Consider the following 25,305-nt stretch of genomic DNA (forward strand, 5'->3'; position numbering starts at 1 on the left):
TCTTATTTGCCAAAAACATCTTGATGATCCTTTGGTTAGAGAAAATAAATGAAGCTTTCTCCTTTGCTCAGCAGATTTGAATCTTGTAGTAAATAACTTCTTCAGATTGGCAGTTAATGTTGCATTTATTTCTTTGAACATAATGAATGACATTTTTGAGTCAACCTTATCGTGAAGTTTTACTAACTGAGATTTCAGAAAACAATTTGCTGGTGTAATCTCTTGAACCCATCTTGTGTGTTATCCAAATATCTCTTTTCTATAGTGTTGGGTTTGAAACTGATGTCATATAATTTACACCCCAGACCAGCACAATAACCGAGATATGAAGATTAAAAAAGAATACAAAAATGTAAGAGTCTTGCAGTTCAGTTGTTTCAAAATATTAAGTAAGGTCAACAATGTTGTTTAAATGATGAACGAGATGCTCATGAATGATACAGTCTGCTTTAATAGGGATGCTTAATTAAATTAATTAAATAAAAGGATGGATGTGTTTCAGTTATTTAAGATTCAAGAGCTCAACATTAAAAGAAATAACACATTTGCACATACTATATATATCCTTTATTGCATTCATCCATTAGTCATCACTCAGTGCAACTCTACCTACCACAATAGGATCTAACATTACTTCAATATAGTTTTTCAAACAGTGTAACTTTGAAGTAATTTTTCATTACAAAATTTAGGAAAAACGTTTAAGAAGTCAGACATCCTTTACTTGGAAATGTGATCCAGGATTCAAAGATTAAAGAGCAAAGATTTTCTTATCAAAAAACAAAAAAAACAAATGAATGCACTGAGTCATGCATTTCTATGTTTAACACTTACTAAACTTCAATCTCTAAAAAATTTTTTTTTTACCACATTTTCACAGTATATGTATATAATGCTTATTTTAATATTCAACCTTTAAAATAAAATAAATGCATTTTATTTATATTGAAGCAAATGTGTTTAATAAAAGTTAGAAAAAATGAGTTAAAAATTATAAAATTTAATTATATAAGAAAAATTATAACGCAGTCTCACATTGCACAGTGATTAATAAGAAGAAATAAGTGTTATTTTTTTATTGCTTTTATTGGGGCAACTGCTCTTTTAATCTCTCATGCGGGTCTAATCCATACCACAGTACATCCTGTTCCACAGCAGCCCAAGCCATTCGCTCAGTGGTAAATGTGGCAGCCCAGTGGCCTGAAGGAGAAACAACAATTGCACCTCCGGCTCCTTTGACACGGTCTCCCATGTGCTGCAGAGACATCTGCGAAGCCTCTGTTACTGATTTACCTGTAAAGTGGAGAAGAAATAGGAACACAGGCGGCTAATGAAAAATGGAAAATTAACTTCAGCTTGTGTTATTTCACAGCACATTCTCCTTTAATAATTGCTTCTAAGATCTTCTTAATCTGCTCAGAAACACAATTTACTAAATAACTGTGAGAGGCAATATTGCAAAACTGGAATTACTCACATGAGTTGCATGAGTTGCACTGTTCAGGATAATGGACTAAAACATGAAGAACTGATAAATTCCCATAAACAAAGTGTTTGCGTTTGTGATACTTTACCTTGTTCAATTTTTGAAAGAATGAGTCTGGCCAGTGTGACTTTAAGAATAGATTCTCCATGGCCGGTACAGGATACTGCACCACTCAAGTTGTCTGCATATCCTCCACAGCCTTATTTACATGAGACAACGTGAACAACAGAAGCAAACATTAAAACACCTTTTTGCAGATTGCAGTGAATATGCTAAAGTAACCTGTAGTAAAGTGAAGAGTATGATTAAATGAAATGTTTGGACAATGTAAGGTCTTTGGTTTGACTTTATCATTTTACTGTCAGTGTTAAAACAGCAGTTTTAGAAGTCATACCAATGACTGGGGAGTCTCCTACTCTTCCAACCATTTTATTCCTAATCCCTCCCGTTGATGTTGCACATGCGACATTACCAGCAGAGTCGAGAGCTACCGCCCCAACGGTATCATGAGCCCTGGGATGAAGAAATGTTACATTATTCAAAAAAATCAGCTGCAAAAGAAAATGCAAATTAGATCTGAAATGTTTTCAGACATAGCATCACAAGGAGGAAGCTCATTTGATTCATTAAAACACACAGTGCTTAGACAACTGATCAATGTAAGGTTGATGCCAAAACTGGCCCAAATTTCAAAATGTGACCTTTATTTGCCTAATAAATATCAATATCATTTTTAGTTTTTGGAAATTCATAAACCTAGGTCTAGGCTGCTGGGGGTTTCCTATTGGTGTTTCTTCTTCATTCACCTTGTTTACTCTCTGTGTCTTTATGTGCCATTCTGCATTCAATTATTAATAACTAATAATAACCGATGATTAAATGCTCTTTTCTACAATATGTCTTCTGTTCTGTCTCTCTCCCCTCACCCACCGGCTGTCGCAGCAGATGGTTGCCTCTCATGTCTGGTTCTCCAGGAGGTTTCTTCCTTTTAAAAGGGAGTTTTTACTTCCCACTGTCACTAAATGCTTGCTTGGTTTTTTGATTATTTGGGTTTTCTCTACCTTACAATATAAAGCACCTAGAGGCAACTGCAGTTGTGATTTGGCGCTATATAAATCCAATACAACTGAATTGAAATTGATCCCGCAGATGCATACCATTGAGTGTTGAAATCTTCTATTACTCCAGTCATGTAATTCTTGTGCTTCTCCCATTCTCTCCTCTCATACTCAGTCACCAGTGTTTCAGTGGGGACTGTGCTTATACCAATGCTTTCTGCAAACAAGTTTGCACCTTGGCTTGTCAACATTACATGGGATGTCTGAGGAAGAAAATAGGTAAGACAAAGTTGAAACATTAAATAAATCTCACAGCACTGAACATAATGTAGCAAACATAACATTGCTATAAGGTACCACTAGAGACAAAAGCAGCTTCATGTATCAAACTGCGATTCCACAGAAATGCCCTAAAAATGACCTTAAAGTTATAATCATAAAAGCAACAGGCAGGATACTGGCCATGCACACAAGGAATATCTCCCTCTGCCCAGAAAGTTATCCAGATGCCAGCTTGAATTATAGTAAGACACCCTCAATAACCAAGTTTACCAATAAGACTGTGTTTTCTTTGCAAGACCTGAAAAGAACTTAGAAAATTACTTTGGGGGACTTTATAATTTGTTTTCAGAATGGACAATTCAGGGACAAAAGTGTTATTTCCAGAACTATATAATAGGCTTTCTATTACTCTGTCCTGAGCCTGAGGGATTGCCTCTCCACTCTTTGGAGAAATCACCTGTGCCTCTACCATACATCTATATATTCATATGTATACCAGCAGTGAAAACACTGCATTTGCTTTACTGAAGAAATGTCAAAATGGTACTAGAATGTGGTCAATATAAATTATTTAATCCTGTAATGTCCTAAACTAAATGTTTTTATGAGATTTACTGTAAGATGCAAATATTTATTTGCTTTTCATTTACTGTGTCATTAAAAACACATTGCCATGATTTCTTTAGGTTATATGAAAGAGTTACTTTTGTACTTTTATATTTCTTGAGTCTTATGAGGTAGTGCAGACCAAGTGGCAAGGAAGGTGATAAGTAGATAGCATCAGCATACCGGTCAAGTTTCTTTTAAGTGTACTTTATTTCTGGCATCTCCGTTATACCATTTTAAAACTCTGGTAGGTAAAACTCTCACTTGCTTTAAACAGGAATTTAAACACACCTGAACCTCATTAGTCTCTACCATTGCAATATAGACCAAACAATACTATTCCAAACAAAAAAACAGGAATAAGATTATGAATCCGATTGAGAAACTCATTTTTCATTTTACACAGTTAAGTGGTTTGAAAAGTTAAACACTGCATACAATACAAATCAAAAGGTTACTTTAAAGAAAATAAACAATACTATGCAAAATGAAAAACCCTTAATTTGGTTTCACCCAGTGACGCGCTCAATGACATCATGACCCTATATAAACAGGAAGTACTGAGGCGGCCCCTCCCACACACCTGTTTTAGATATAGGACCTGAACCTAAACATGGTAAACAACATAAGCAAACACAATTTACTAGAAATTTACCTGTGAACAGAAGAACATTCAAATGACGTGATGGTTAGTAGTATTTGCTTTAGAAACATTTCCATGGATGTAATAGATGTAACTAATGCTACCACAAACAAACCCAGGATACTATGTAAAGCAAAGTTACACCAGCAATGTCTAAACTAAAGCATTATGTAAAATAAGGGATAAATTATCAATATGGTTAAAGGACAAGTGGTAAATGAGTTCATGGCTAACCACTTTGTCTAACAACAGAATTAGTGTTGCATAAGCTATTATTGAAATTGTGTCACTGTGGTTACCTAAATGTAGCACACTGTCTGAAGTACTCACTTACATTTTTAAATATGAATTATAGAACTCAGTTCTTCTAATTCTTATTTTTTATAAAGTTTGCATAATGATTACTTCCTGTTTTTTAGTCATGATCAAAGAAAAATGTGGCTTCTGCTTAAGAGAAATCACCCTGTTATTAGGAAAATCTTGAAAAGTTAATCTCTTTAAACAAAGGATTTGGAAGTGTAGTCTAGAACTGCTTTAACCACACCCATTAAAACAGGACTGACAGAGCTGTCTTTTCTCTCCTGACCCCATCACTCTTTGCTGTTTTTACCAGTTTAAATTTAATTAGATTTTATATCAAGTAAAATTGTTGAAGAAATGAAAGTCAAATTTTGGAGTCTAAAGCCCATTGTAGTTAAGAGCAGAGTGTTGTTAAAATCAGTGACCTGGATATCTCCGTTTGACTGACAAGCCGTCTCAATGTGCCCAATCACTGGAAAGACTTCAGAGTGTCTTAAATAACTGTTGCAGTCTGAAGCCTTCAGACATCTCATGGACAAGGTGATATAACTGATTGCTCCCTCAGGGACTGCTCTCTATACTGAACAACCTCTAAATTCAGAGAGGTGGTTCAGAATGATACAAGAAACCAACAGGCATAGAAACCTGCCTTCAGATCAAAGCTGACATTGTTGGTACTATGAAGACAGTCTGCTCTGACAATAGTTTGAATGATAAAAGCTTCAGTTAGTTTGAATCAGATTGCTATTCAAAGCTCATCGGCTCATCAGTCTTAACATCTTCATTGAATTAATTCCTGTCCCTGAGTTTTAAAAGAATATATATTCTATATACATATAATACAAAGGGTATTCTGCACTAAAGTAGTGATACTAAGTTAAAATAATTCCGTTTAGCCAAAGTACTTCTATGAGCAAATCCTGCCTTCAAAAGTTTGGTGACTAAAGTAAAGATGAAGTTTAAAAAGAGCTTTGAAACCTCTACAGCATGGATCAGTGCAACATGCCTGGCTAAAATGTTTCTTCTTCCTGCAGTTGATTGGTTCTTTGGGGACGGGGTAAGACAACCACCATCTTTGTTTCAACCTCACCGATTGTCTTTTCTGTATTCTACATTTTCATATATTTCTTTTTCATGATTATTGAACAGATGGACACAGTTATGTATAAAATTTGTCAAAAGGTTCAGGATCCCCAATGCCTCATACACTTAGGAATGCCAAAATAAGGGACTTAAAGGGATAAAGTGCAGAGTTCAGATGAAGCACGTATGATTGTGCTAATGGTATTTTTGTAAATGCAGTATTACAGTTACAGATGTAATAACATGGGGTAAAGTAATCATTCAGTGATGATTGTAAATGAGAGAAGCTCAACAACGTTATGAACTGGAAGTCAGAGGGTGAACATGCAGTAACGGTTAAAAATATGCAGCAAGTACGGCACAACAAGAGGCGTGTGCAAACGAGAGTGATCTCAGCAGGAGTGTGTGTGGTGGTGTGGGGGGGAGTAGAGTTTGTAAGAGTAAGAAAAGTGATGTTTCAGTAATGACAGAAGGTTATTCCTCTGGAGCAGACAGATCATGTTGAAGAAAGGATTATACCTAAGGCACTCACAGGTGGATTATAAAATGAGGAGTATCAAAAGATTAACCAAGCCAAACAACTACATTCTGAAAATTGGATTTATAATAATTCACTGCTCTCTTTGCTGTGGTGAATTAAAGACTTCAGGGGTCTTAGGGGAATTTGGACAAAGTCACTACTTTTTCATCTGATCTACATCATTCATGGCTGGGGAAGGACTTCTGTTGTGGCCAGGCAACAATCCTCTCTTCTTTTTCTCACAAAGTCAGTAATAGATACACAGCCTGAGCTCTAATGACTAGTCTAAGTGATTTATAAAGTGATTTGTGCGAAGCTGCATGCTTTACCCCCGTCCAAAGTAAATATTCAACTTGCAGTTAAAAATTAAATTGTGGATGTTTAATGATTACATATTTTGATGTTTCTAACAAGGTGTTCTAGCACATAAAAGAAAACAGATCCTTGTTACCTATTTTCCTGGAAAAAAAATGTAGCAATTTGCCAAGTGCACAGATCCTTATGGGAAGAGATGCTATTACCAAGTATAATTGATGAATAGGGTTACTTAAGTGCATTATTAGAAAAAAAAAAAAAAGGTAGGCAGTTAGAGCTGGCCGTTTCTCCTGGCCAAGTTTCTGGCAATTCCTTTTAAAGCAAATGGAGAACTGTACCACACCACCTGTTCACAAGTAGCTGGGATCTAACACATTATAGTATTGATAAAAAAAATCAAAATCTTTAATCAGATTAGTACACCAGTAATCAAATATATTTTTAAAAAGATAGAAACTAAGAAATTTAGACCTTCTCCATCACTGCCCGTGCCAGTGAAACAGGGTTGGCAATGTTCTTTACTGAGGACACCGCACCAGTGGCAAGTGTCCTTCCATCCATGATAATGGCATCCAGCTCCACTTCTCCATCTTTATTTAGTACTGCTCCGTGCCCTACAGAGAAAAACAAGTTAGAGATGAGATAAAAACTATGTTTCCATGTGTTCACTTAAATTATGCCAGCTCCACCCTTACAAATATGCAGGGTAATGGCAAAGCAGTACAGACACTGCAGCACCATACTACTGACTGATGTCTAGTTTGTCTGACTTTCAATGGCACAAATGATTGTAAAAGTTCTTGGGATATTCATACTTTCTATCATACCCGTATCATTATGTTGACTTCCAACTCCATATTTTTACTCATAGATTTTTTTTTTTTAATTGATTCAGTGTGCAACTGACTCTGGGCTGTGTAGTAAAAGACGGCACTTTATATGTTTGACAACTTGTCAGGGTAAAGAAAGCAACAGACGATGTTAATAGACAGATATTAAGGTTTAGCCAGAGATCATCTCTCATATTCTTAAAGGAGTCCTGGTGGATATTCTCATCATGACCAGTAGATGGAGACATTGTTCTGCAGTTGAAGCCAGCTTAAACAATAAAGGAAAATGGGCATTCTCATTTGGCTGCTCTATGGACATGTAAAAGGAACTGGGGTTTTAGGCTTTACTTATTTATTTGAGTAAAGGTGAGGGTGCTACAAATGCCGTATACAAAGATGAAGCCCCCATTTAATAACTTGCATATTTTCAAATGGAACTACTTGGCATAAATGTGTCCCAATCTAATAAAAACTGTCTGTACCTGCGTCAAACACAGTGTTATCTTCCAAAGCCCTCACAGCCACTTCAACAGCATCCACTGCACTTCCTCCTCGTTTCAGCACTGAAAATCCTTCGCGTGCTGCAGTTTTTACTCCATCAACAGAGGCCTTGGCCAGTTCATCCGGTATGGCCCATGCCCCACCATGCACAACCAAGACTGCTGACATCTTTGCTTTCCTGCATGGAATAGACAAAGTAGTTTATTAACAGGTTTCAGCCCAGAGAATAATTCACTTTTTCTTTGAACATTAGGAAAAGCACCAAGTGATCATTGGTATCTTCTTTTTGCCTTGATCCAGACATACTTCTTGAAGGAAACGGTTTCCAGGGCCTAATCCGTGGATCGACTTCCTTCGAGGCGTGGACGTCTATCAGCAGAGAATGTCCCTTAGTCTGTAACACAGTCAAATATATTCTCAAGTAATATTCAAGCATGCCATTCAGCGTGTTAGTACGAGCTCGGGAGCAGCTTGGGAGAACAAGAAAACAGAGACTGCTTTAGATTGTCTTCCCAAATTGACTCAACTTTATTCACAAGTACAACAGTTTATATAGAGGGTAAAATTCATGAGACAGCAGATTTATCAGTTTAAACCAGTACAGACCAAGATAAGGGAGCGTCTTCCTGCCCTTGGGTGAAGAAGCATCCTTTGCGTAGTTTATCAGTTCAGCTACAATTGTGATTATCTCAGCGACATATTTTCAAGGCACAAAACGAAGAGTTCTTTCATTAGTGAAATCTGAAACAAACCATTTGGCCTTCAACAGGCGTCTAAAAGATTAAGAAACTAATGTAGCTGAGGGAGTGATCTCTGTGGTATTTCAACCTTGTACCAGCCTGTGATTCTCACACATCAATTCTTGGGTCAAAGAGAAAAATAACTAAAACAAAGGGGCCTTATTGAATGACAGAGTTTTCCTGTATAATGTCACTATAAAACAATATCCAGTAAATGCTACCATGGTACTAAAATACCTAACACTTCTCAAACTTTTACATACAAAGAAATGTTTTTCGTTTAATAAACGGAAACTGCTAAACTAATTATTTGCACTGCACTCCACTGGTAATGTATTTGCACCACATGAATTTGCACCTTGGAACAACTGATACAACTTCTATCGAAGATCATATCATCAAGACTGAACTTTGAGATGTGGTCATTGTAGCCCGTGTTGCCAGTTTTTGGCTATTGCCTGGCTATTAGAAGACCAATTCAATTAGAACAGCTGTTAATAATAAGTTATCTTAAATGTATTATGGCTTTAGCAGCTTTGAATTACGAGCTACAATCAAGTACTAAACTATAATAATTGATCTTCTCATAATTTATTATGGTTCAATTTTTATGTGCACATAAACATTTTTCTCCTATTACCTGGATGCACTTGAACTGTGTTTAATGTATTGTAATCTACTCACAGTCGCTGACGTGATATTGATAGTTATTCATTTCATTCGGACCAACCACAATATTGAGACATTGCATTTTGTCCTACCTTTTCCGAGCCTCAGAATTTCCGGAAGGATAAACACTTCGCCATAGACACGTGACTTCAAGAGACTACCGTTCGCGGTTTAACCAGCGCGTGCTGCACACTGACGTCAAGTTTGACACTATGGCCACAACCGAGGAAAGACTTCCTACAAGTTTTCAAAATTAAATCCTCACGCCACTAAGCAAACTAAGAAGCACAATGTTAAAGGCTCATCTTGTATGGCGTTAGTTTTGTGCCACTATTCTGAGCGCACGTAAAGTGGCACAAAAATAACGCCATATACGGACAGCTATGCTCCTTTTCGCTGATTCTGGACATTGTTTTCACTTCATCACTTAAATCACTTTAAGCATATTTGCACTGCACAAGACATAATGTGGATTGCACAACACTGGTCACTATATTCTTCATTTCCAGTTAATACTTGTACAGCTGCTGTTATTGTGTATATATTTATTTATTTATATTTCTTCATACATTCTTATATAGTTCTATACTGTGTATTGTGTATTTTGTTGTACAGTTATTTTATTTTCAACTTTAATTTATATATTTTATCTTATTCTTTCCCAGTTAAATTTACCCTTCATTCTAATTTGTATTGTACAGTTATTTCATTTTTAACCTTAATTTATATTTTATTCCTTCCTAGTTAAATTTACCCTTTTAAATTTTTCATATTTATTTCCTATCTTATTCATAGCCTTTTCCTCTTTTTTGTTTTCTTTAGGTCACGAGCAGTTGTCTAAGCATTTCACTGCATAACGTACTGTGTATGACTGTGTACGTGACAAATAAAATTTGAATTTGAATTTGAATTTTGAAGTACTTGGGTATTGTAATGTAGTTTTATTGTGAAAACGTCTGAATTTTTGGAGTCGTGTTCTTGGCTCGATAAAGGCGGAGCTAAAAAAGGGCAAAAAGAGGACAGAGTTTAACAAATGGTCAAGCAGTTGGACTATATAACGTGGACACATGGGCTAGTTTTCACCAGCTGCAGGTTATATCATAGGCTATTGAATTCTTAAACGTATATATTATGTAGGGTGCATGCTTTAAAGTTCCTTAAAACATTTTTTAAAATGTAAGTACCCAGAAAAGGATCTGCAAACGACACAACTGCTGAAAAGAAAGCAGAAAAATTAGAATAAAGTTACTCTTATATTACTCATTTTTACAGAGAATCAGCAACAAACTTTAAAATACAAACTTTTATAAAAGGAAAATATAGCTCCGTGAAAATGTGAAAACAGATTAAAGCGAACAAAAGGAGATAAACAACTTCTTCTAAACTAATTTGATGTTACCCAGAGGTGTTCTGGTGTTAAATGCCTTACATTAAAGCGTTGCCATAATGTAAATTTTTAACGATAGTGTTACCAGTCCGTCAGTAAAATGTATAACGTTGCACTTTGACCAGTAGAGGGCTGCAAGAGTCCATCAAATGCATAGACCGCATATAAAGAAACATACATACTAGTTATGACCAAACCAAGAGGAAACGTTGATATTAAAATTGTAGTGTCAGTTATACTTTGATAAAAGTATTTTCTTAAAGAAGTTAAAAGAAGTTTAAATTTTACTCACACACAGAAAGCTAAACTTTCTAATTTTAAGTTCTGACCCTAGTAGTTCTGTTGATAGACTGTAAATAAAAGATGGATGTTGCCACCGTGACATCATAAACAGTATAAAACATGGACATGATTTAAGGGTCATAAATATGAACCCACTGGAGAAGTGTCTTGAACCTGCAATCTATCCGTAGGCCACCAGATGGTGATAGCTGTTGTTTGCAAAAAAGACTTTGGGTCATGTTGAGGTTTCTCATGTAAAGTCACGTGCACATTGCTCAATAATTGTTTGCCATATTGGGCATGATATAACCACCGGTTGGTAGAAAAAGGTGCAACTTTTACTTTGTAGCAAATGATCTACATTTCTGATTCGCTTCACACTTTTCACTGTTTCACTACAGCCTGGAGAGCAGCTGGGAAGTGTTCATAGAGAAAACCATCTCTTTCATTATTTTTAAAAATAAAAAGTTGAAGTGAGAAGAAATATAACAGTTTTTTTTATGCAGTAAAATTTGGAATGTTAAGATGGGAGTTTTTGGAAATTGATTTGCTTTTGCCTCTCCACTAGTTTCAGTCTTGTGTTGTCTTAATTTTGGATTATTTTCCATCTCGTTGAGATGATGAAAGCAGACATTTTTCTATAAAAATATTTAGAAATGTATTAAAAACTATAGTTTTAATAAGCTGTCTATGTTTTTTTTTTTTGCTATTGTTTTCATCTGTTGGTGTGTGTGGTGTGTGTCTATTCTATTCCGATGTGCGTGCATTAGTTTATATCTACAAACATACTATAGACTTACAAGACTCAAACACATTAACCGTCATAACCCTCATTACCATTAATAGTCGCAGCAACAGCAGCATGATTTGCATTAACGCTGTCATAAATCATTTTATTGAATGGAATTAAATCAGTGAAGGTCCAGCGAGCATGAAATGCAAAGACAGTACTGGCCAACGTGGGCATAGCTGCTTGTTTTAGGCTTTCAAAAAGAAAAATAAAGCTGTGTCTGATTTCATAGAGAGAACTTAATGAAAAATAAATGGAAAGAGGATGTAAGTGTGAAGTTTTAATCAATACTAACTCCTTTAAGGCTTGTTTGGCATTGCAGAAATAAGCAGATTAATGAAATAGTTCTGTCAGACAAACCCGCTTGGGTATTCTGGCCTCTAAAACAGTCTTTTAAATCACCTTAAAAAGCCATAAAAAAAAAGTCATACTCTGTAATCTTCAATGCCAATACACAATTTAAATGAAAGAAACCATTGGCTCAGTTTTATGGGTATTTCCAGCCATTAATGTACCACAGAGCACCCCAAAACAACAGCACTAGATTTCCGAGACAAATGTTCTGGTTTCTCAGAAAATATTAAATTCTACCAAAACTGAGAAGAATCCTAAATACTATGAACATAATTGACTCATATTCACAAAGCATTGCTGTTTGCAGCCGCGAGGAGCCTTTATGATTCTGATCAGTGCGGGGAGAAACAACTCTAAAGGTCAAGTGGAGCCAGAATTGGTCGTTCACCAGCCTCATCTGCTCAAATCTAATTTGTGAGTTAGTAAAGCAGCCTGCATGCTGTGCCGAAGATGACTTTTGGATTCAAGTCAATATCATGGCTTGGGGACAAGAGAGCCATTTGAAGAGACATAAACATTCATGCTTACAGTGCAGACACCACTAACGCTGGCTCTTGATGAGTAAGTGAAGAATTCACTTTATTATTAAATATCTATTTATATTAAAGCTTCTTTAAGCCAAGTCTGCCACTAACTATGCAAGCAGCTAAAGCTCTACTAGAGTTGACCTTCTTCAGCCATAAGAGGGGATCCACCTCAAAGGATGTAAGGAAAAGATCTGACCAGCATTGCAAATTATGCATCTCTGGGGGGTTTTGTTGTTGTTGTTGTTTTTGCTGACATAAGTTCATTAAGTAACATGGAAAAACTAATGAATGGATTATTTAGCATGCATACCTTGAAATATATGTTTTCACTCTGTGACAATACAGCCAGACTTCCTTCACAGCATCAATGTAAAACTTATTTTGTATCATTTACCAGGTATCAAGGTTTAAATGTGCAAGTTTAATTGCACATTTAAACCTTGAGACATTTTGATATAAGAAAAATAATGTTCAGTTTCAAAAGTACATCTTGGTTTTTCTACATGGTAAAGAAATGCTGCTGGGAAATCTGTCAGTATGACTTAAAGATGTAAACAGAAAAAAATTAATCCATGTGCACAATGGATACTGTGGAATGGATACACAATAAATCAAACCCCCCTCCCCTCCGTGAAATTTCTGTGGTAGACAGTACAAAACACAAAAATAGCATCAATAGCCATGTGTCTATGCCTTTGTCGACAGTTTCCAAAGCTGTCCAGTGGGACAGGATTAGAGTCTTTGCCAGACTGATTTGGGTCCCTAAGCCTTATGTTTGACACCCCTGCTTTAGCATGTGGAATAGAGTTAATGAAGTTGATCATGTGATGTGGAGTCTGAAGAACAGTATGCTGTAAGCTAGTTTTTGGTTATCTAAGACAAATTCAATATGTACAAACAAATCAGACAGCAGCCAGTGTTTAGCACCATGAATAGTTGTGTTGTCCCTCATAGGTGAATGCCTGCGGGCTACTTTGTACTGACTTTGTAGTTACTTTGAAACTCACGAGCTGCATAAAAAAACCCCATTTAATTAAGCGACATTTATATGGTACAGTCTGTTAGCGCAACAAAACTTTACTAGCATGCTTTATTTGTTCTCCGCGGAGTACTATATCCAATATTATTAAAGTTTCCAGCTTCAGAGACCGTTGTCAACAGCAACCAAATGCAACCCCATCCTTTTTAAAGCAATTCCCTTAAAGAACACTGAGCATTTCCTTTACGCTCAGTGGGGACCTTTCTTGGTGTTTCAGCAGCGCCAGTCCCAGAATATGGCCAATAATGTTGCTGAGGGGCGGGGAGCAGCGCGGTCTGCAGACCCACTGAGTCTGGCGGGGTGCCGAGGAGAGGCAGCAGGCAGCGGTAGCAGAGATGGGCTCACACCTTTGAATCACAAATCAGCACCCCCACCCCTACCCCAGTCAAGCATCTCGGGAGAAACTGGAAGACCAATTTTTGGAGGGGGTTTTGCTGGTGTTCCTCATTAAGACCGGTAGACTACAGCTACCAAGAAGCAGGAGCGGCAAGGGTTATAGTTGCATTGTGACGTTCAGCACTCCTGCCGTCTCACCTGCACTGCCGGTGAAGAGGTCCGCTGTGATAAAGATGCATCCAGATAAGTACCTACCTGAGCTGGTGTCCGAGAAAAACAGCCTGGACCCCTCCTTTGTGCATGCGGTGCGCCTGCTTGCAGAAGGTAAGTGAAGTATATATGTGTGTGTATATAGAATATATATCTTTTTTCAAGTCTAATGCACTCTGAATGTTGGACTTGGCGACAATCACGATGTTCATTCTAACGTGAAAGCACAATTGCATTGAATTTTGGGGCAGTACAGTGAGCTGATGTGAGCTTGTTTTTAACACACTTTGAGTGCTTGCGTGGCGACAGTTGAATTCTCTGTGCTGTGCGTTTAATGTAGACACTGCTCTTCGGCTCCAGTGAGGAACTTTTGTTGGGTTTTTCCCAAAACTTCAAGTGAACAAATGCTGTGAGCAGAGACAATAAAGTATGTGTACAGTCAGAGGGGGTTATTGTAACCCCACTGTCCGCCAAGATCAATGCGCTGGCTCACATAAAATAAAGCCAATGTCTTCCTTGAGGATTTCTCATTGACTTCAGGGCAAGAATAATCAAAAAGGTGCCACATTCGTCAGTCCAACAATCATAGTACTGTATTAAGGTAAACGTGCTCTTAATCCTGTTATACTGTGTGCTGCCAGCCAGTATTTTTTCTGTTAAATATGTGAATTGTGTGGTCATTTATCAAGCCAAATATCACCTCTCTAATATTTTAATTATTCCACGTGAGCTAAACCTTGGAGGCTAAAATCAAAGTGTTTGTAATTATTGCATCATGAGTCATAGATTTCTGACTGAACGAAAATTGATAGATGCACACCTCCTCTTACAGGATAAATGCCATCAAGGTAATGGAGAACAGAAAATGTCAGTGAAACATGCTGTAAAGCCTTTCCTCCAGAATAATGTTACTGTATGTCAACAGAGTGCCGCAATCAGCCTGCAGCATTTAAAGTACTTTGTAGCCTTCATCTCATTCACATGCTGAGAATGTGTCACTTCTGATAGGAAGTGTGTCACCTCAAAGCAAACACAAAAACTCAGCTCAGCTCATTCAGCCCAGAGATGCAACTTTTGCATTTTCTCGTAGACTGCGTGGTCTCTCTTCCTGTAATTGCACAAGTCTGGTTGATGTGCAGTGCTATAAAAGCTTGGATAAAGGTTTGAGTGACGTGCTACTGGAGTGAAAGGCTGAATGATTATCATAAATGTGAATGGATTAACCTGTGTGGACTTACCAGGAACGTATTCCTGTACAAAACAATATATCAGCCATAAAATGACAAAATTAAACATAAAATGCTGTCATATGTTACATGACTGTAAAACACTCAGTGAAATGCTTTCTACTGGTTTTCCTGTGTGCTAAAAATGTTGGTGATTCTGAAGGCAGTTGATTTAACTAATTTATTAGATCATGCGTGTATGCTAATTTTGGGTTCTGACATGTTTGTTTAAAAATGTAAAGTCACACTTTGTGTTAATTAGCTGCTGGACGGGGTGTGTGCGCGATCTGCTGTTCGACCCCTTGAGCTTTCCTGTTGAAATGTGTTGATGAGACACCTGACACTCCCATTCTTGTCGCTAACTGGGATCCAGATGGGATCATCTGTCACACAGTACACTTTGCCATATGTACTCAAGCCTAACTCACACAGTCAGGATGCAATCAAAGAATGCCATCCACCACTATGAACTGCAATTAGCATGTTACACGAGGATACCTATGTTTTTGTTTTTTTTTACTGACTTTTTTCTCAGAGCAGTTTCAACAGTTCACAACAAATACACACACTACAATGCCCCATAATTAACAATACAGTACAGTCTTCAATATTAGAGTACAATACTGTAAAAAAAAAATAAAAGTATATAATACATTGCAATGCATTTGTCTGAGAAGAATGCTGTTGGCAAAGTCAGTAAACAGAAACCTCTCTGTATTCATCAAACACAAAAGTGGCCAATCAGTATAATAAACTGTCAGTTCAGTCAGTCTTGCAATGTCCAAAACAATCAGCCGTGGGCAGCATGTGAAAAAATGTTCAGCACAGACTTGTTATCTTGTGTTGTCAGTCTATGGGTATCAGTGGACAGCAAGATAAACTGCGTTTACAGATTTACAGATTTGCAGCTATTTATCACTGAATATCAAAGCATGTAATCCTGTGTTATTAACATCATGCACAATCGACAGCATAACATGGATTAACCATGGTCACAGTTAGCATCTCCATATTTATGAAACGAATTATTTACTGTTTGTGTTTATGTTATGTTGCTTCTAAAACCGTTTGTCTCTCTTTGAGCTGATTTAAAACTCTTTGGAACAAAGCTCCAGTCCGCGGCTGTAAACTACGGGTGGGTGGGGATAATTCTCTTGTCGAGCTGAAACTAAGCTTCCTCTTATGAAGCAGCAAGGGTTGTTAGACAGAATGTATGAATATATTGGTATATTATACAATCAAAACTGTATGTAGAGTATTTTGAAACTGCTACAACTTTGCTCCACAATCTCAAATGAAGATTTTTTTTCTTGGACATTGCTGCATGAGGCTAATGATTCCTCAGACTGACAGATAAGAGTCACTTCTTTCAAGTTTTGCACTTTAAGTTTCCTCAGCCTAAAGAACTGTGTAGTTAGTCTGAACGTGGGCTCATGTCAGTGTAAAGAAAGGCAAGCCTTTAATAGATCCCAGTGGTTTTCTTTGTAAGGCTTGCCTACATGCCATGCAGCCTCGTCTTGCCATGAAAACCGGTGGGATTTCTAATAAGGCAGCAAGCAAAGCAGACAGGGAGACAGACAAGAAAACTGTCTGTTAAGAAAAAAAACTAAATGTGTGCACTACTCTGTCATTCCATTTCTGAAAGAGGCATTTCTCCATGTCAAGATAGTTTACATTTTCACTAAGCATTGTAAAAGGGTATATATTATCTCAAATACAAGTGCTGCTAGCGAGAGTGACAATGCAAATAAAATCTGCATGAAATTTGAAGGATGTAGACTTCTCTGAATCAAATCGGAATATAGATATGGAGGAGGCCCAACACCATGCCAAGTGCAATTTTAGACATTAGCATAGGTTGGGCTCAAAATACACTTTAATCTGCATCTTGAAGAACTTTTCTTCTCAGTCTGTTCATTTTCTCCTTACATTTAGTTACTGCTATTAGTATATGAGCACTCAAGGTTTCCACTGATTCCTCTCCTGCACTTTCTGGACTTTTGTTTAAGTTTGATTATCAAGATAATGCTTCAAAAATCTTCTTCAATACATGAGCTTTCTTTTTGCATAGTTAAGAATACACTTAGAGTACATATTGCAGTGGTATAAGCACTCTTCAGAACGCACACAGACGCTTATAAATTTCTCGTTTCAATGAGTATGCTTTTTATAAAACTGTGATTAAATAGTATTAAGCAATAAAAAAATCAGCAGGAAATACAAAACTTTATTAATTCTTTTGGTGGAAAAAACAACCTGTGGTGATTGTACACAACCACAAACACACAGTTAAATTAATAATGTGGTAATATTCTTCCACTCTCCACACACGCATAAATCAAACAGAGTTATGGTTTCAGTCTCCCACAACATTCCCACATTTAAGTAAATTTGCAGTCTCTAGAGCTACATGACAACCACTTAGTTTCTTTGGTTTAATTAAGTTGCTGAATTTGTTTACAAGGTGGTAGTGAGACCTATGCTGTGATTTATGGTTCATAGACGGTGGGACTAAGAGAAAGACGGGAGGTGGAGCTGGAGATGGTACATGCTGAGATTTTGACTGCGAGAGTCCAGGATGGGCAGGATTAGAAATGAGTACATCAGAGGGACAGCTCAGGTTGAGCGTTTGGGGGAAAAAAGCATGAGAAGCAACAGTGAGATGGTTTGGACATGTGCGGAGGAGGGATAGAGGACATATGAGAAACGAGGGAAAAAATTATCCTTCAGTTTAACTTTTTTTGTGTTTCCTGCCTCTTTGGAGCTAAAAGGACCACTCAAAAACATGGGATATCATTGCAAAGGCCAGGATGTCCTCGATTGGGGACATCAGAACTTAGTAGGGTAGCTCAAATATGTCAAAAGATATAGACCAATGTACATTACAGAAGACATAAATGAGTGGACTGTGTCTCAGGAGGTTACTGGACCGTTGATGTTGAATATGGAACTGCCAGGCAGAAGAAGAGGAAGACCATAGAGGAGGTTCATGGATCTAATGAATGCAGAAGGTTGGTGTGACAGAAGAGGATGCAGGGGATAGTGTGATCTGCTGTGGCAGCAAAGGGAATAGCCGAAAGAGGAAGGAGATTAATTTGTTCCGATGCACTTTATGGCACTACACTATTCTAAATGATGGTGCATACTTTGGGTTTGCATTGTTTTGTCACTGATTTATAGAAGCTGCATTAATTACTTATTAATTACTATTGCCTTTGTGATTTACCTGCCTGCTTCCGCAGTCCTTCCTGGTTTGAGCTAAGGAAGAGGTTGAGGGTGTTGCTGGCCAACCAAATGGACTGAACCAACCAACCAATTTAGTTATTGTCTCGTTGCTTTCTCCCTTTGCATTTTAATGGTTTAGTCCACTAATGTATATCTTGAGTTGTTTGTTAAGATAAGGTTTTGTTAAGTTAAGCAGTGTTATGGAGTAAAGTTCTGCTTAGTTTACCTCTATTATGGGTCTATTTCAGTTTTTATTTATTTCTGTGATTACTTTTTCTTTGGATTAGAATAAAACCCACTCTTTAAAAATTACACCTGTGCCTGTATATCCTTTATTTGCTTTGTACCTTACACACCGATTTGTAAGGCATCAGTTCTGTTTGGTACACAGATGGCTTTTAGAATGTTCAAGACACTTTTGAAAACTTACCACAGTTTTTCTGCACATTTAGTCAATCTCAGCATCTCCTTGGGGAATACCACATCATGCTGTTCTTCCTGTTCCTCTTGTTGCTGAAGATAGTGTTTTTATGATTCAGGCGGGATGTTTGAGCTCATTGTCATGCTGCAGAATTTGGGACCAGTCGGAGTTCCTCCTTACAGAGAATGGATGAGAAGAAGCTAAACATCCGAGGTGCCTTAAACTTTTCACTGTGTACCTCACATTCTGATGTTTGCCACAGAGAGCCATTATATCTGTGAACACTAAGAATTGATTTTCACTTATCTTTCTCTCTCGTTTATAAATGGTTGCTTACATTTTCATCACATCCATTACAGCGTGCTCAGTATCCAGCAGTGACCCACCTCGCTGTGACACATAAGCAGCACCCCATGTGTTATGACCTATCAAAAGGACACAAAAATTACATTTCAGGGGCGGGTGAGACATTGAAATTACATTTTTCAGTATTTAGCCGACACCCTTATCAAGAGTGACTTACAATGAGTGCATGGGTCGAATAAGATTAAATTCCAAGGTCACTAGCATCTTGAGCAACAGAAATGAGCCAAAGCCGCAGCACTCAGACAATAGATATTAGATAACAGATTATATTACTGTGTGTCTTGAATGTTCACATATCACAGGGAACTTACAAATAAGGCGGTAGGAGACAGAGAAAAATGTAACCCCAAAAAAAGTCAGAGTGCCCACCCCTGCAAATGTGCAACAGTACCAGAAAAATCTTCCATCAAAACGATTGTTTCTATCTTGTCATTGTAATCATGTCATGAGATGAGTTTAAAATGCACATTTCCTTGCTTTTCATATGTAAATGGTATGATTAGTAATTGCTCGTTCCACTTTCATCACACATTCTGAAAATATAATGCTTACACTAAAAATGTACAACTTAAACAGTCTGCCAAGTGCTACATTTGCCTAAGTGCAGCTCGGCTGAAAACACATAAACAGCATGTGGCCAAACAGAGGAGCACATTTCCAACATTTTAATATTCATCGGTCAAAACTGTGAAAAAGAGCCAAAGCTAATTGCATGTCTTGCTGTTCATTCCCCCTACTAGGTCCACTCTGGCCAGGCGAAGCACTACTGCTTCGTCTTTCTGTATTTGATGTGAACAAGCAATCACTTATTGGAGAGTAATTGCACTGATTTATTTTTTCCATTGTGAAGTCATTATTCTAGATATACTATTCAGTGGCTAAAAGAAATCAGTGAATAATTTAGCTGTCTAACTAATGGGAGCGCTCAACAATGCCCACAATGCACTAAAGCACATAAAGTAATAATCACTCAGTTCAGCACTGACTGGTTCACCACTGTGTAAATCAAAGATTTTTGAGAATTTTAATATCAGTCAGCGAGTCTCTAATCTTACCTTAATTGACTTTTCCAACAGATTTTAGGGATTAAGGGAAACTTAAAACAAATCAGCAGATAAATTCTGCACATCTGTAAAGTACAGAAAGACCTTGAATCCTTGCAAAGTGAAAATACAACCGCAAACATACAAACCTTGTACAACTGAGGGAGTCTGAATATGTCGTCTAGCAATTTTTTGTCTGCAGTTTTTTTTTAATACTCATCAATCAGTCTGCAGATTATTCAAGGTCTGAAGTCTTTCAACCAGCTTTGCAAAATAAAAAAAGAGCAGAGTGAAAAGAGGAGGATGCTTACTGAGTGTATTGTTTGTCTATACAAAGCACATGTCAGATTCCAGGACATCCTGAGCTTGCTCTGCGTTGGATGTCTTGATATACATCATGTATTTAATCTGTGCTGAATTGAAGTTGATCAGACCTGCAGAAGTGGACGGATATAATTTTGATTGGATTCATTTTGTCTTGGTAGCTGGGGATCAGTCCACCAGGGCCTCTGTTCCTGGCCGCCGCCCAGCATGCAGTGCACCTGACCTCTACTGCGTCTCCTGCAGGTGGTGGGCCTGCAGGAGGATGGCCCCATGTCCCTTTTTTGCGCTGTGCCTGGCCGGCCCCATGGACTAAGGCCTGGCCTCTAGACGCTTTCACCCAGGCACCCAGGGTGGAGCCCTGGTAACCTGGGCAGGGTGAACTGTTCCCTTGATGTTCTACTCATAGGGGTCTTCTGAATCGCTCTTTGTCCGGTCCCTCACCCAGGACCAATTTGCCATGGAAGACCCTACCAGAGGGCAAAAGCCCCTGGATAACATAGCCCCCTGGATTCCTGGGACACACAAACCCTCCACTACAATAAGGTAGCAGGTTCTGGGTCCTGAGGCAGGACACGGGGGAGGCTGGCCTGAGAATGCCTTGGTGTTCCCCCAGACAAGCTGGAGGAGGTGGGTGGGGAGAGAGAGGTCTGGGCTTCTCTTCTTATGCTGCTGCCCCCGCAACCCGGCCCCGGATAAACCGAAGAAGATGGATGGATTCATTATGGTGACTCATTTTACCACCATACATCTGCTTTCTCTGGATTTACGTTTTTCTTTATTCACATCAGATTCACACAACATCAACAGAAAATCAGAGAAATAAGCACAGTGTAATCTCACCAAAATCATCTTAGACCTGGATATAATTATATCTTAGACACACCTTTTTTTAAAAACAAACAAACAATGGCTGCTAGTCAGCAGTAGAACAAACTGCATAATCAAAAAATAGCCTGTATGGCAACAACAATAACTGGAAACCAGTGAAACAGTCCAGAGACTTGGTATCTTGATTACTTTAAAAAAATAATTTTTCCATTACTTTTAAAACTCTAATAATCTATTTTACAGATATTTTTTTAATGTTTGCTATTTATGTCAAGTCTGCAGTCTATGAGAACTGCTTACACATCACTTGTAATTAGCTGTTTTCTGCTTAAACCTGTTCAGGCCCATTAAATTCTTAAATTAATTTGTAATTTCCCTTTTTTTAAATTAGTTGAGCTAATCTTTTTAATGTGCCCTCTGGGTTACGCTTTCCCCAGGTTGAGAATTAGTGCAGTAAAGCTACAATGTGAGGAAAAATAGTCGGGCATCAAATGATGCCTTCAATTCTCCTTCTTCTGCTGTCACTGAACTGCTAATGGGAAACGGGATATTTTTACTTTGCTTGGAAACAAGATTAAGTTAGGATTGTCTATCAAGTTTTCTTGTGGTGCAGATGGTTTACTTAGAGCAACAAGTTGCTGGGAGAAAAAAAACATACAGCTAAACCTGACATCCGAATTTCAAATACAAACTAGGTGATTTATTTGTGAAGACAGGTTTGCATGACATCTTTATAGTGTCCAAGATAAATAAACTTCAAGCTGTTTCTCAGTCTCTGTTGATGCTCTCTGTTGTCACATACAGCAGATGTATTTAACTTTAAGCTACGGCAGGCTGACTGGGCATATTTTCTTTTTTCTCAGCAAAACTCTGTCTCTCAACTTGTACAGTTGCACACATATATGTGCTAGCTGCCCAGTAAAACCAACATTTTTTTCAGCCGTGGCTGCTGAGAAGCTCTGCTGAAGCAGTTTGGGCAGTGCAACAAAGAAGATCAAGAGCACCACAATAGTCACTGAGAGGCTTTTACTCATTTAGCTCCCCAAATGAGATTTTTTTTCTGTCCAGTGTGCAGACTGTAACCAGTGACCTTCAAAGCACATTCTTACTTCTCTGATCTTTAGTCTCCTTTTGCTTCCTGCTATTTTGACAAAGATGATATCAGTGCGAGTGTGTCTCGGGATTTATAGATTGCAAGCCTGTTTATTCTCTTTCCTTTTCCTTTATATGCAATTGCCTCTTTGGTTCACCTGCAGTTTGCAGACCAGAATAAGTGTCTATCCCATCAATCCTCATCCCAGCAGCAAAACACAAGTGCTACCAAACTACTGTAAGAAACAACCATCACAATAAAATGTTAACAGATTTCTTCTTAAAGCATCTGAAAAATAGCCTGATTGTTATCATTTTAGTGCAATCCACATTAGTCTTTAAATGATTTTTTTAATTATTCTCTGATTCAATAAATGTCATTTTATATAATTTCCAGAAAACAGTATTTTTGTTATGTTTGTATGGTGACACCAACTGGGGTCATTTTGATCCCAATATTTTTGTTTATCTCTCAAAATAAAATGAGTCGATTTGACCGTAACAACAAATAGCTCTCAAATGGATATTTTGCAGGTGAACTATGAACAGATCGTGTTTCAGGCAGTTACAGGGCACAACTCGGCACAGAGTACAAGAGGAAATTTATGATGTTCTACATCTGCCTCCTTTAAAATGACTAACAGAGTGGCAAATAATGCTTGCCTACCCAGCAGAAAGTAAATGATACTTTTAAAAAAGTCCCTAAGGTAAAACACAAAGTCAACTTCCATCTGTTATCAAAAAAATGTTTTGTTGACCCATCCACTGACCCGAACCTCATCTCTGAGGTTGCTCCACTAAAAGGCTTTGTTAATCGAAGGAAACAAAACATTGTTTAAAATCTATTAGGCACAGAGGTATTTAAACTAAATGTCTGACTGGCTAAAACAGCAGGTTATTGTCATGTCTGTGTGTAGGCAGGCAGGAAGAGAGGACCCAAAACGCAGGACTCACGGAGGCGGAAGTAACTCAAAGCACACAGCTTTATTGCAGGTATGAAACTGAACAGGAAAAACACTAACTAAACTGGGTGAACAGAATAACTAGACAGGTTGGCAGGCTGGCAAACGGAACACACAGAGGAAGCGAGGGTGAACAGACGTTAACGACACAACACTGACACAAAGACACACTGGGCTTAAATACACTGAGGGAGTCATCAAGGAATTAGAGACAGAAGGGGAACACAGCTGGGAGAAATAAGACCTAACGAGACAGGGAGAGCAAAGCCGGAACACTGACATCAGACAGGAACAAGAACCTTCAAAGTAAAACAGGAAACAAAACACACTTTACTAAGACACGGACTAGACAGAGAGAGACAGACTTGACACTGACCAAAGCCTACTAAATAATAATCATAATCAAAACAGTATCACTGATTAATCAAATCATAAATCATAATCTAGAAAAACACCAAATCATGGAAAACAGAAAGCTGGGTCAACATGACCCAGAACCGTGACAGTTATATTTTAATTTTAACCACCAGCATGCTAACAATTGCTAGAAATCCATGAATAAACAATGAACGTCAGTAGATATGGGTTTGGGTTTTTTTTTTTGTTTGTTTTTTGATAATGCCAATAGAGAAAAAGTTAAAGGATCACAAGTTTGTACATTTTACAATCAACTGATTGACTGTGACATCCCCATGGCTAGCGTAATTAAAAACAGACTAGCTTCCTCAGATAGCATGCTTCATTTTCATTTTTAGCGCTTTACTATTTGTTTTTCCACTGTATGAAAAGCCAAAGTAATTCAAAATATAAAAGTGTGTTGAGCTGCATTTGGTTTATCTCCTTTGGCAAAATGTTATTTTTACAAAGGCGTATTATGTTAGCTCCTCTTATCTGGGGACACTTGTCTGGTGTCAAGTGTCACATAAGGAGGGGTGAATCAGCTATGTTGAGGGAAATAAAAGGTTGGAGGGGTCTTGTTTACCTGTGCTCTCCACAAGCAGCATTAGGTGCAGTCTGCTTTCAGTGGCAGGTAATGAAGGTCTGGGTGAGTGTTGCTCAGTGTTTGCTTGGTTTACATAAAGCTGTCCTTTCTGTCACTGCCGCTTTGGGCTACATTGAAAAATATGGTTTTGCATATTTTTGATACAAGTGGAAGTGATCTGATAAAAATATAAGGTTTTGTGTAATATAAGAAAGTCTTTTAGAAGCGATGAACAAAACCTTATTTTTTTACTTTTTTGTAATTAAGCATATTTAATCATCTAAAAAGCTAAAAAGGCACCCTCTCATTTGCTTGCGCTCACTTTTCATGAACTCCATTTTTTTCCCAGACGGTTCTGCAGCTCTGGTGAGAGTCATCTCAGAGAAACTGCAAAAAAGAGACAACATGATCCAATTTAAACGATCTTCCTCGGACAATCAGGCACAATCAGAGATTGTGTAGAGTGGGAAGAAATTGGTTCATTTCAGGCTGTTGAATTTTCGTCTATGTGATTTCACAGACAGTAGTGAAGAAAATCAACTTCACTTCATAAAACTGCAAAAGCTAACTCTCTAAAAGACCCGGAACATTGAGCTAAAGCTTTGAATGTTCACATGGTCGAATTGAGACATTTAGTTTTTTTTTTAAGTCAATTTAGTCGATCAATTTAAATTTAAAATCGTACATATTTGTTTTGAACGGTTCAATACTCCCTTCTAAACAAACTCCTGAATTTCTATATATAAACTCAGGAGTAGTCACATCTATGAGTTTCTGTGATGCAACAACTTACAATGATTGATAATTAGTGACAAAGCAGGGTGTAGGCACAACAAACAGCTTCATTTCTAAATGCCTTTTTAGCCTTGCAGCTCAGG

At 37.7% G+C, this 25,305-nt stretch overlaps 2 protein-coding genes across 8 annotated transcripts in view; one reads left to right on the top strand and one right to left on the bottom strand.

The window, feature by feature from the left end:
• Window positions 1-994: 994 nt before the first annotated feature.
• Window positions 995-9,228, bottom strand: LOC113035318 (isoaspartyl peptidase/L-asparaginase). Of its 2 annotated transcripts, none has more exons than XM_026190817.1 (8): window positions 9,126-9,228; window positions 7,887-8,018; window positions 7,606-7,802; window positions 6,765-6,907; window positions 2,644-2,807; window positions 1,881-1,999; window positions 1,575-1,685; window positions 995-1,293 (listed from the first exon to the last, which is right to left on the bottom strand). In XM_026190817.1, exons 2-8 carry the CDS (start codon window positions 7,895-7,897, stop codon window positions 1,085-1,087), a joined length of 954 nt encoding a protein of 317 aa, XP_026046602.1. In that variant the 5' UTR covers window positions 7,898-8,018; window positions 9,126-9,228; the 3' UTR covers window positions 995-1,084. The 2 variants fall into 2 exon arrangements, with proteins under 2 accessions (XP_026046602.1, XP_026046603.1); XM_026190818.1 differs by having other exon boundaries at window positions 7,931-8,018; window positions 9,126-9,227.
• A 4,196-nt stretch (window positions 9,229-13,424) lies between these two features.
• Window positions 13,425-25,305, top strand: part of khdrbs2 (KH domain containing, RNA binding, signal transduction associated 2) — an 80,135-nt gene continuing 68,254 nt past the window's right edge. For 4 of the 6 annotated variants that reach the window (XR_003274252.1, XR_003274250.1, XM_026189987.1 and 1 more), the window contains exon 1: window positions 13,426-14,072. Coding sequence is in view for 3 of the 6 variants with exons in the window: in XM_026189987.1 (XP_026045772.1) it covers window positions 13,982-14,072 (91 nt within the window). In the remaining 3 variants the exon portion in view is untranslated. Of the gene's footprint in view, window positions 14,073-25,305 lie in introns of all 6 variants that reach the window. The other 2 variants (XR_003274251.1, XM_026189989.1) reach the window with 1 other exon arrangement.

Source organism: Astatotilapia calliptera, chromosome 13 (assembly GCF_900246225.1).
Source record: "Astatotilapia calliptera chromosome 13, fAstCal1.2, whole genome shotgun sequence".
NCBI lineage: Eukaryota > Metazoa > Chordata > Actinopteri > Cichliformes > Cichlidae > Astatotilapia > Astatotilapia calliptera.